Source organism: Suncus etruscus, chromosome 1, assembly GCF_024139225.1.
Source record: "Suncus etruscus isolate mSunEtr1 chromosome 1, mSunEtr1.pri.cur, whole genome shotgun sequence".
Lineage (NCBI taxonomy): Eukaryota > Metazoa > Chordata > Mammalia > Eulipotyphla > Soricidae > Suncus > Suncus etruscus.
Genome location: NC_064848.1, coordinates 160,273,846 through 160,286,129, shown reverse-complemented (window position 1 = coordinate 160,286,129; position 12,284 = coordinate 160,273,846). Strand labels below are relative to the sequence as shown.

At 48.5% G+C, this 12,284-nt stretch overlaps 1 protein-coding gene across 1 annotated transcript in view; it reads left to right on the top strand.

The window, feature by feature from the left end:
• NXN (nucleoredoxin) overlaps positions 1-12,284 on the top strand; it is a 197,023-nt gene that overhangs the window by 170,313 nt on the left and 14,426 nt on the right. The window contains exons 2-5 of the mRNA XM_049782470.1: positions 3,239-3,356; positions 5,071-5,204; positions 5,887-5,987; positions 7,918-8,024. Of these exons, the coding sequence (XP_049638427.1) occupies positions 3,239-3,356; positions 5,071-5,204; positions 5,887-5,987; positions 7,918-8,024 (460 nt within the window). The remainder of the gene's footprint in view (positions 1-3,238; positions 3,357-5,070; positions 5,205-5,886; positions 5,988-7,917; positions 8,025-12,284) is intronic.

The following is a 12,284-nucleotide window of genomic DNA, read 5'->3' as shown; positions in this document are numbered from 1 at the left end:
GGTTTTGGTTTTGGTTTTTTTTTTGGGCCACACCCGTTTGACGCTCAGGGGTTACTCCTGGCTATGCGCTCAGAAATCACCCCTGGCTTGGGGGGACCATATGGGATGCCGGGGGATCGAACCGTGGTCCGTCCTACGCTAGCGTTTGCAAGGCAGACACCTTACCTCTAGCGCCACCTTCCCGGCCCCATGTGTGGCCCTATTTTAAAAAACAAATGGGGGGCGGCTGAGAGATAACACAGCGGCGTTTGCCTTGCAAGCAGCCGATCCAGGACCAAAGGTGGTTGGTTCAAATCCCGGTGTCCCATATGGTCCCCCGTGCCTGCCAGGAGCTATTTCTGAGCAGACAGCCAAAAAAAAAAAAAAAAAAAACAAATGGGAAGGGGACTGGAGTGATAGTGCAGTGAATAGGACACTTACCCGACACCCAGCTGACCTGGGTTCCATCCCTAGCCCTCTTTTGATCCCTGGACACCTCCAGGAATGATCCCTGAGCACAGAGCTATGAGTAATATGTGAGCATTACCTGCTGTGATCCAAAAACTAAAACCCTAAAATGAGGGTGCTAGAGTGCTAGAATAGTAGTAGTACAGCAGGTAGAGTGCTTGCTTGCCCATGACTAGCCTTGGTTCAAATCCCTGGCACCACCATGTATGTTCTCCTCCAGTACAGCTACCTGCATGTGGACTTCAAAAACTAAATAAACAGACACATTGTGAGGAAGCAGTATTTGCAATGTGAGATTCTATGCCCTATGTTTAACCATCAGTCAGTAGAGATAAGTGCAAAAGCAAGAGAGCATTTTCCATCAGGTGGAAAAACTAAAGATAGTGATGATGTTGGTGGGTCCTAGGAAATAAGTTGCTCTCATTTGCCACTGGTGGAAATAGAGAAAATTACTTCAACTGTCAGGAATAGGGAAAAATTACTTCAGCTGTCTCACGGTCTTTTTTCCTTTTTTTAAATTGTAATTTGCTGTTTCCTGTTTACTCTAAGAATTTCTTCTTTTTTTTTATTATTTTCTTATTTGTGGTTTAGGGGCTACACCTGCAGTGCTTGGGGGCTTTTCCTAGTAGTGCTGGCATTGAAAGGAACTGTGCAGTTCTGGGAGTGAACCCAGGGTCTCTCCCCATACACCAGGCTCATTGAGCTCACTCTTCATGCCAAGAAGTCCTTTTTATTGTTTAATTTTGGTTTGGGGCCACCCCTGCCAATGCTCAGGGGTGGTTACTCCTGGCTCTGTGTTCAGGGAATCATTCCTGGAGGGCCTGAGGGACCATATGGGATGCTAAGGATCAAACTCAGGTTGACTGAATGCAAGGCAAGTGCCCTACCCACTGTACCACCTGCCGAGCCCACATTTAAACTCAAGCCCATAAACAAATATGCTCACATTCTGCCATTGTCATTGAACCTCCTCTCCTCTGAGCAGAACACCCTGCCTTGCTCTTTTGCACTCTGTGCTTGTGAAGGACCAGTACAACTCTGGATCAAGACCCTGGGCTATTTGGGAGTGTTCATTAGAAACACAGGCCTTTCCTGAAGCAAAGCCTTTCCTGCCAATCAGGGCCCACCCAGTGAAGGCAGGTCCTCAGCCCAGGCTGCCAAGCCGCAGTTCCCTCAGAGGGAAAGGAAGCATTTCTTGTCAGATGCCCCTGCCCGACTCACTGATCCTCACAGCCACACGTGCCGTGTTGCCCTCTGCTGTTTGCAACAGGACTTAGATGCCCTGTTTGCTCGGACCAGACAGCACCTTTTCTCTAGCACACTTGAATGGGACTCAGAGCTCACCACCACAATGCCCTTCAGTTTCTCCATGTTTTTCTTTTTCATTCTGAGAGTGAGGGGCTGTTAGGAGTTGGACACTGCATTGAATTCTGTGACTTTCTGGGCTTGGCAGTTAAATTTCACAGCACCCAGAGGCCCTCCCAGTGTTCTCCAGATAGCAGCACAGCAGCAGGGCTTTGGCTACTCGGCTGTTACGTTAGTTTTCTCAGCCCTGTGCTTTCCTCTCAGACCCTGGGCCTCTTTGCATGGCCCTCCTTGAGAGCCTGCAATGTCTGTTGGTTGTTTCCAGTGGCACTGAAAACTAAGGTTCAGGCTGGCTCAGGAGTGTGTAGACTGGACATGCTCATGCCTGCTGCTGTCTTGAGTGCAGGGGCTCTGGGAAATTGTCAGGGAGTGTCACTGCTAGGTTTTCTGGATCGGCTTGGTGCAAGTCAACACCCTACCACTGTGCTATCTTTCTGGCCCCCATTGCTAAGTTTTCTGTTGCAGATCCATGTTACTTCTCTCCCAGGATTGGGGAACAAAGGAGAGTTGGAAACTTGGGGAGCACTTGCCTACCAGGAGTGGTAAAGGCACCAATACAAAGCTCCTTTCCTGGGCTAGAGAGACAGTACAGTGGTTAGAGTGTTTGCCTTGCATGTGGACAACTCAGGTTTAATCCCAACATCCCATATGTTCCCTGAGCCTACCAGGAGTGATTCCTGAGTGTAGCGTCAGGAATAGCAAGACAACAACAATAAATATATAAACCCTCTGTTGGGGCGGGGAGGGCTTGGTAGGCACCTCTTTGTGCTGAAGCACAGGCTTCGCATGCAAGAGGCCTGAGTTCAGTCCCTGATACCACTTGGTTCCCAAGTACAGATCTGGTGAGTGTGCCCACCCGATTAAAAGAATAAAATTGTTTGAGGCTGGAGCAATAGTACAGTGGGTAGGGTGCTTGCCTTGCTTGTAGCCAACACAGGTTTGAACTCCAACATCACACATGGTCTCCTGAGTCCTGCCATGAGCTATCTATCCCTAAACTCAAATCCAGGAGTAAGCCCAAAGCACCACTAGGTGTGGCTCAAGAACCAAAACCAAAAGAAAAAGTTAAATTAAATCAGTTCCCACTTATTGCCTTCAACCTCTAAGCAGGTCTGGTTGTATAGGAAAGATGCCTGGTCTGTCTTCACCTTCATACTTTGAGAGCAAGTGTCCTTGGGGGTGCTGGGAGAAAAGAACCTCTGCCCAGCTTGAGCCACTCGGGGCCCTCTGCTGTGCTTCAGACCTCAAGGGCTCTACGATGGTAGCTTCACTGTCACTCTTACCCTTTCTCCTCTGTCAGGGTCGAGAATCTATATTCATCTGTTCTTTAGGGGTTTCTAGCCCATTTACTCCGCAACCCTGAGAGGATTTGGAAGGATCATGGCAGATTGGGACTTAACCTCCTCTTCCACTTCTCTCCTTGCAGCTTAAACTGTGGAACAAATATCGAATTTCCAACATTCCATCCCTCATATTCCTCGACGCTTCCACTGGGAAGGTGGTGTGCAGGAATGGTCTGCTGGTGATCCGTGATGACCCAGAAGGTAGGACCCGCTTTGCCAGCCGCTTCCCCTACATGGATGGAGAGACTCCAGAATGGCTTTATTTGTTTAGAGTCAATTGTCTTGATAAAATGCTAGTATTCTCCAGGACATGGTTACAATTTTTTAGAGGGATGGAGGCCAGAGCAATAGCACAGCAGTAGGGTGTTTGCAGCTGACCCAGGATGGACCTGGCATTCCATATGGCCCCCCAAGTTTTCCAGGAGCGATTTCTGAGTCCAGAACCAGGAGTAGAACCAGAACCCTGAACACCACCAGGTATGGCCCAAATACAAAAAAACAAACTAGGGGCTGGAGCAATAGCACAGTGGTAGGGCATTTTCCTTGCACAAGGCTGACTTGGGATGTACCTGGGCATTCCATATGGTCCCCTGACCCTTCCAGGAGTGATTTCTGAGCTCAGAGCCAGGAGTAACCCCTGAGCAGCACTGGGTGTGGCCCCCAAACCAGGGGGAAAAAAGAAGAAGTTTCTTCATGGGTCACACATTTTTTCTAGTAAAAACTTCACCTGCTTTAGGGCCAGATAGTTAGTACAAGAGTTAAGGTATATGATGTAGCACTTGCCTTGCACATGCTTTTTGTTTTTTTTTTCCTTTTATCCTTCTGGCTTACATCTTTTCTTTTTTTTTTCTAATAAAAAATACTTGGTAGCATTTGCTACCTCCCCACAGCCAGAGTGGCCCTTGAGCTCAGAGCCAGAAGTGAGGCAAGTGTGACCTCCAAACAGAAAAATTCCTGAAGGGTGTGGTAAAACACACATACACTCACACACACTTTCACACAAACCCCACACAACACGTGCGTGCGCGCGCATGCACCCATACATACATACACACATCCTCTGAATCTGATTTCAAATGCAGTTCCTCTGGCCCCGCCCCAGACATTCCTACATTATTTGTTTCTGGAGGGATAGGCCTTCTGCATTTTAAACAAGTCTGTGCTTCTCCCATCCCTCTACCTCCACCCCAGGCAATTCTGAGGCAGTGGTCCGTGGACCACCCAGTGAGAACACACTCCCTTGAAGCTGGGAACAGCATTCGCTCCTCTTGCCTGGGGCCTACGTGCCACAATGTGGACCACATGGGTCAGTGGGTTCTGCTCTTTTCTTTTCACCAGACAAGTTCTTACCTGGTTCCCTGGATCTCCTCCGGGGTGAATCTAGCTCTCTGGGGGAGGGTCCCAGGAGAGTCCTGGTTACACTCAATCGTCCCCCAGATTCTAAAATGCTGGCTGAGTTGAGACACTGGTCTGGGATTGAATTGAAGCTACTCTTTGTTTTTGAGCACATCCCTCTGGCTCTGCACTCAGGGATCACTTCTGGAGGAGTTCAAGGGACCACATGCAGTTTAGGGGTTAGAACCCAGGTCAGCTGCATTCAATGCAGGCAGCCTCCCTGCTGTCCTATCACTCTAGTCCTCCTGAAATCATTCTTAACATTGAGACCACAACACCCCAACCTGTTGTGCCCTCCTAGTCACCAAGGCATTCTGATCGACTCTGTTCTGAATGTATCATTCCCCTTGTCCCTGGACCCCCAGGCTGGGGCCAGAACTCAGGGAAGGGACCTGTGATCTGCAAGTTCGGGAGCCATTGTGCTGAGTCAGGAGCTGAGATCTGCTGCTTGCCTGCACCCGCACCCAGCTTGGCTGCACTATTAAGACAGGGACCTTCTTGCCCCCTGTTGCTTTTGCAGGTCTGGAGTTCCCCTGGGGACCCAAACCCTTCCGGGAAGTCATTGCAGGGCCCTTGCTGAGGAGCACAGGACAGTCCCTGGAGAGCTGCAGCCTGGAGGGCTCCCATGTGGGCGTCTATTTCTCTGCACACTGGGTGAGTGTCGGGCAGGAAATTGGGCTGGTGGGGTGGGACCACAAAGGCCCAACCTTCCTACTTGCATAATTCACCTGGGCCTGAACCATGATGACACTCAAAGGAGTGGCATTCTAAAACACAGCTCCTAGAGTGGCCCATGTCATTGCCCATCCTATGGGGTTGTTGGGAGCAGGGGGACCATGGAACAATCCAATAGACTGCTAGTAGGACTGCCAGTCGGTGTGGGTAAGTTACTTGCCTTGCGTGTGGACAACCCAGGTTTAATCTGGCATCCCATATGGTCCCCAAGGAAAAATTCCTGAGCCTGGAGGCAGGGTAACCACTAAGTATACCTAGTATGGCCTCAAAACTAACAAGCAAAAAAATTTGAGACCCTTTGTTGAGGTGAAGAAGGTCAGTTCTCAGCTGGATATTGAGTGATTTTCTTTTTTCTGTAAAGGGGACCAGCACCCCTTAGGGAACATCTTTAGCCTCACCCCTTTCCAGATGTGGCAGCTGGTGGCCCCAAGGGGCTCATTGCTTTAAGTGCTGCATGCTGGGACTGTCTGGGCAAAGAGCCTGTGTGAGTCACCTTTACAAGCAGCAAATCTGGGTCTCCTTCCTGCCTGGCTACCCCCAGGGCCAGCGTCTGGGAAACAGGTGTGGCACCTCGCTGTAGGGTCCCACTCTTGTTTTTCAGTGTCCCCCTTGCCGAAGCCTCACTCGAGTCCTGGTGGAATCCTACCGCAAGATCAAGGAGGCAGGCCAGAAGTTTGAAATTATCTTCGTGAGTGCAGACAGGTGAGGCCAGCTGAACAGATGAGCGCCTGCATTTTCTTCTGGGGGAGCTTGAAGATGAGGCTGCAGAGAACAGTTGGGGGTTTCGGCAGAGGGATAATAACATTTCACATGGGCCTGTCCATTTGGGGAACCAAGAAAAATGTATTTTAGCTAGGAGCATGGGAGTTCACCAGCTCAGTCTGGGTGTCTGGGGGGAGGGTCTGTGATATTTGATTCTTTTGGGTTTTCAAATGCTGGGGAAGAACAGAAGGAAAAGAGCCAGAGATGAATAGAGCTTGAGCCCCACTGTCTGCCTCCATCTTGTGTGGAGACTCACTCCTGAGTGAGGAGTGAGGAACCCCTCAGGCCCAGTCACTTCTCACCCTCTCCCCACCTTTCATCATCTGAGACCCTCCTTCCTTACCAGACTCCAGCTCTAGTGCAGACCAAACGCCCAAGTATGCAAGGCGCTCTCCAGGGAGCATCTTGTCCACTATCCTGTCTTGGGTATCATCTGTACCAGTCCACATTCAGCTTATGGTCACTGTACCCCAGCTCCCTGTCTCAGTACTGATGGGTGAGGCACATCCCAGGCCCAGGCCCTTCATCTTTTCAAGTTTAAAAAAACAACTGGCGGGGCTGGTGAGGTGGCGCTAGAGGTAAGGTGTCTGCCCTGCAAGTGCTAGCCAAGGAAGGACCACGGTTCAATCCCCCAGTGTCCCATATGGTCCCCCCAAGCCAGGGGCAATTTCTGAGCGCTTAGCCAGGAGTAACCCCTGAGCATCAAACGGGTGTGGCCAAAAAAAAACCAAAAAAAAAAGGAGTTTAAAAAACAACTTGCCCAGAGCGATAGTACAAGAGGTAAAGCCTTGCATGCAACCAACCCAAGCTTGGTCCTCAGTATCCCATATGGTCCCTGAGCACCACCAGGAATGATTCCTGAGTACAGAGCCAGGAATAAGCCCTAAGCTTACACAGGCATGCCCCTCCTCCCATACACATACACACATATACATACATACACACATACACACATACATACATACACACACATACATACATACAAACAAACACACAAACAAAAGCCTTTCCCTCAGGTTGGGAGTGTGGCTCAGGGGTAATGCACCTACCTTGTAAGTATGAGATTCTGGGATTGATCCTTAGCACTAAAACTAAAAAAGACAGGGGTGGGGAATTTTCTCATGCCTCTTCTTGGTCACCTTCACCTAGAGACTCCAACCTCAGTGAACTACTATATGCTTCCTGTTGCTTAATTAGATTTGTGCTTTATAATTTAGTGTTCTGTATATCTCAGTTCCTTTATGAAAACTGGACTGTGTGTTGACTATGGAAAGGGAACAGGCTGTGACCCTGCACAGGCCACAGGGCAGCTGACTCATGAAGTGGTTTGGCATTTTGTTTTGGGAGGAGCTTGCTATTTGGTGAGGGGAGGACACATCCAGCAGTGCTCAGGAGTTACTCCTGGCTCTGCGCTCAGAAATAGCTCCTGGCAGGCTCAGGGGACCATATGGGATGCTGGGGTTCGAACCCAGGTCCATGCCAGGTCATTCAGTGCCCTACCACTGTGCTATTGCTTCAGCCTTACCCCTTTTTAAATCCTTTTATTTTTGAGCCACACCCATTGATGCACAGGACTTACTCCAGGCTCTGTGCTCAGGGGCTGTGCTTGAGAGAGCCTAAGGGATACCAGGGACAGAAGGAACTCAAGTTAGCTGCATGCAAGGCATTTGCTCTTGTGCCCCTGGGCTGACATTTTGGTCTGTAGGTTTCTGCGCCCTTTCAGTGATTACTGAAAGGAAAACTCCTCTACTCACATGTCACCAGCCCTGTCATTCAGAACCTGAACCTCTTCAGTGCCCTGGGCACTACTTGGCAGAAGGTGGGTAGGAGCACAATGATGCCTGTGAAGTAACAGAGCTGGTCTCTCTAGGTCTGAGGACTCGTTCAAGCAGTACTTCAGCGAGATGCCCTGGCTCGCCGTGCCCTACACTGATGAGGCCCGGCGCTCACGCCTCAACAGGCTGTATGGGATCCAAGGTAGGCAGCCCACATCCGGGCTTCTTGGGAAACTGCCTACTGGGGGTCTGCCTTGCCTTCCAGGGGAAAAGAATTTCCTTAGTACCATGATTGTTTGTTTATGTACCTCACTAAATTCAAAATAATACATGGAGACGTTTTGATCTGTTGGTGAAACTGTATTCATCTTGTTTGGCTGTGCTCGGGGCTTACTTATTCCTGGTTCTGTTCTCATGAATCACTCCTGGTAGGGTTCAGGGGGCCATATGGGTACTGGAGCTTGAACCTGAGTCAGCCATGTGCAAGGCAAATAAATGCCCTGCTCACTGCACTATCACTCTGGTTCTTCAAATCAGTTTTCTCAGGAAAGGTCTTGATGGAGAGATACCTGCTTTTTGCTGTTTGGCATCTGCTTAGGATTCCTATGTAGTCAGGACACTAAACAGTTGCTCCTGAATGACCTGGTCAAATGCCCCACTGCCCTGGGACCTGAGGGTGGCCTTTTTAGCACCATAAGATGGACTCTGTACCTCGATTTTCTCCTCTGGTAAGTGTCCCTGCAGAGCTTCTGACAGGTAGGTAAGTAGTCCCTGGGCGAGAGTCGTGAGCGCTGAGTGGCTGCAGATAGAGGTGAATTTCCTCAGTATTGAAAACTCAGATGAATCATTGCGATTTATTGTTCGTCTTGCTATGTTTTATTTTTTCTGAATACATTTTATTTAATATCTGTCTATAAACAGAATCATTTTGAAACAATGCATTTTCCCAGAAATGATGATGGGAGAGACGAATGGTTTTCATTTGTTATGTGACTCCCTGTTCCCCAGCCATCATCCCACCAGCTTTTCTCTTTGTGCAGAGCTGATCTGTGTGGGAAGGGTTAAACTCATTCCCTTATTTCAGTGGCTGCAGCAGACACAGCTCTGAGATGGTTCTCAGTGCTCCTCTCCTTAGAGCGGAGGGGCAGGCGAGGAGTGTTGACAAATCAGGATTCATCCACAAATCCCACAGCTTGTGGGAGACTCAGTGGGTCCTCCAACCTCTTTTTCTTTGCCATAAAGTAAGCAGCTGACTGTGTTTGGAGCTCAGGTTTCAAAAATGGGGTAATTGGTGAAGTCAACATTGATCTGTTTCAAGCATGCAGCAGAATTCCCAGAGACCTCGTGGAACTGCAGGTTCAGAGCCAGGGTCTGGAATGGGCTAAGGTCTTGCATTGCTGGCAGACCCTGAGCGCTGGCCCAAACTGCACAAACTCTCTAATCCTGGTAACATAGAAAATAGTTTGAGAATTTTGGAGGCTACTGCCTCTTGTTAGTAAGGATGAAAGATAGTTGGAGAGAGGGATGGAGTGATTATACATCAGGGCCAGCCAACTCAGGTTCCATCCTTGGCATCCCATATGCTTCTCCAAGCCTGCAAGGAATGATGCCTGAGTGCAGAGCCAAGAGTAAATCCTGAGCACTGCTGGCTGTGGTCCCCAAACAAAAAAACAAAACAAGAGGGCTGGAGAGAGAGTGTCATAGGTTGAGTCCTCCTGGAGGACTTGGGGTCAATCCTTGGCCCCACCATATGGACACCAAAGTCGTTTTAGCACTGACAAAAACACACCCCAACACTGTGGTATGTGAGGCCAAAACAAAACAAAAAGATGGAGGAACTCTTTTCCCAAAACGACATTATTTATGGGTTGGAATGGAAAGGCACAAAGTTGGATGATTTACACTGCAATTGTGTTCATTAACCCACAGTTGAGTATGGGCCACAGGTGCTCCCTGCCAGTACTGATGTTTAAAAGGAGCTTTTAAAGGAGCTGGTTTTAAACCAGCTTTTTCCTCCCTGCAGGCACCACCTACAAAAGATCCAGGATGATGCATGTACAGGATGGAATTTCTTGTTGCTTTGTTTTATCCTTTGGATTTGGATGATGTTGAGCAAAGAAGGGGAATCCTAATTTGAGAGCAGACTGAGGGGTGATTCCACAGTTTATTATCCCCAGTGTCAGGTGCAAACTTAGAGGATGGCCAGGGAGAGAGGCTGAGTTGTGGTCCATGAGATGATACACTGTGTTTGGGCCCCAGCTCACAACCTCCAGCCTGGCTGCTGCCCCATCAGCACTGAAGCTTCCACAGTCATCAGTAGCTGGCTCAGGTTGCTCCATTTTCACCTCCAAAGCTCAGCATGCAGTCTTTGCTCCATCCACCCCTGTAAAGGCCCCCCAAACACCATATTTCCACCAGGAAAGTGGGTCTGGATCAAGGGTCACCACAGGAAATAAATCAAACAAAACTGAGTGTGAAATCTGTCTCATCACATTGAGAGAGCTGCCAGCCAGACTGCAGGGTTGGGTTGGGTCACACCTAGCAGTGCTCAGGGGTTACTCCTGACTCTATGCTCAGAAATCACTCCTATGGCAGGAGCTTGGGAGACCATTGCCCGGATTTGAACCACCATCCTTCTGCATGCAAGGCAAATGCCATACCTCCATACTATCTTTCAGATCCCTGCAGTTTTTTTTGGTTTTTTTTTTTTTGGGGGGGTCACACCCGGCAGTGCTCAGGGGTTACTCCTGGCTGTCTGCTCAGAAATAGCTCCTGGCAGGCACGGGGGACCATATGGGACACTGGGATTTGAACCAACTACCTTTGGTCCTGGATCGGCTGCTTGCAAGGCAAACACCGCTGTGCTATCTCTCCGGGCCCGTCCCTGCAGTTTTTATTGAGTACAGAGACCAACCCCTGGTAGGGAAGTAAGGCCAGAAGGCCTGTCCTGAGCCAGTCCCACCCAGGTTTGCTTGATACATGCTAAATCAGAAAAATCTCTGTTTTGGATAAAACCAAGTTGTAAGTTGTAAGCCAACACTTCCTATCCCCTTTTTTGTTGATTTATTTTGGTTTGGTTTTGGGTCACACCTGGCCATTGGTGTCCAAGACTTATTTCTAGCTCTGTGCTCAGGATTACTGTTCACCATGTTCAGGGGGGCCATATGAGGTTTCTGGGATTGAACCCAGGTCCGGCTGTATACAGACAGGGCAAGTGCCATATCAACGCAAAGACAAGTTCTTTGCATTTCACATTTTTTGGGGGGTCACACGTGGCGGTGCTCAGGGGTTACTCCTGGCTGTCTGCTCAGAAATAGCTCCTGGCAGGCACGGGGGACCATATGGACACCGGGATTCGAACCAACCACCTTTGGTCCTGGATCGGCTGCTTGCAAGGCAAACACCGCTGTGCTATCTCTCTGGGCCCTGCATTTCACATTTTTATCGACATTCCCAGGAGTGAGGGCTCTTCTCTGTCAGTACAGGGGCTCACTGTTTCCTCAGTACTTCAATTGAGGCCCATCATCTAAGAGGGGCCCTGTATAGTTGTTGGGTGTCACTTGATCAATCCCAATGTCATACCAAAAAAAAAATTCCCATGTCATTCTTGGGGCAGAGACTGGAAGAGCCAAGGGAGAAATCCCTCATAGAAAACCAGAAGTAGAATTTCGTAAGATAAGTACCAGAAGGACTCCAGGCCAGTGGCCCTGACAGAAGCTTGAATTGTCACTTGGTGGGACAAACTTACATATTGGTTTATTCAGCAAGGATTTAATCATCCTTGGCTCCCTGTGGTGTGTGATTATTTGGTGGGAGGAGGGGGACTTAAGGGGAACAGAGATTGAACCCAGGCTTTACACATTATTTCTGACAGGGTGAATGCTCAATAACAAGTTACTTAGCCTCCCAGTGAAAGTTGGACATCTTCAATATTGTGTACATAGTAAGCATTTAATAAAATATTAGTTAACTCAGGTGGGGAAGATAAAAGTTTGATCTTACTACCCCTAAAAAGATAAATTTTGGATGTGAAAACTTAAAGGCAGCCTATACCATTAATAACACATATGGCAAAGAATCAATAGTCTCCTTAGAAGAATTCTTGCCAGATGCCAGCCCAGAGCAGAGAGCAAGAAAGAATTCAATAGGAAACATATATAAGAAATGAGACAAGCAGTATTTTCCTCTCTGGAGAAGCCCATGCTCGCTCTTGAACACGTGTTCCTTTTTTTCTCTTCTCAGATTTCAATACATTTCTTTTAATAAAACTATCTTGCAGAGATATATTTATGGCAGTTCACCCAGAGCATATTCAGTGTAAATACCAAAAACAATCTGTATCATTTGCTTTTGTGATTTACTAATGAAAACACTGAATTTGTATCTATCACACTTGCCAAGAGCTCACCTCAGGCCTCCTGCCTCCAAAGTACAAGCTTGAATTTAGTACAAAAGCAGAATG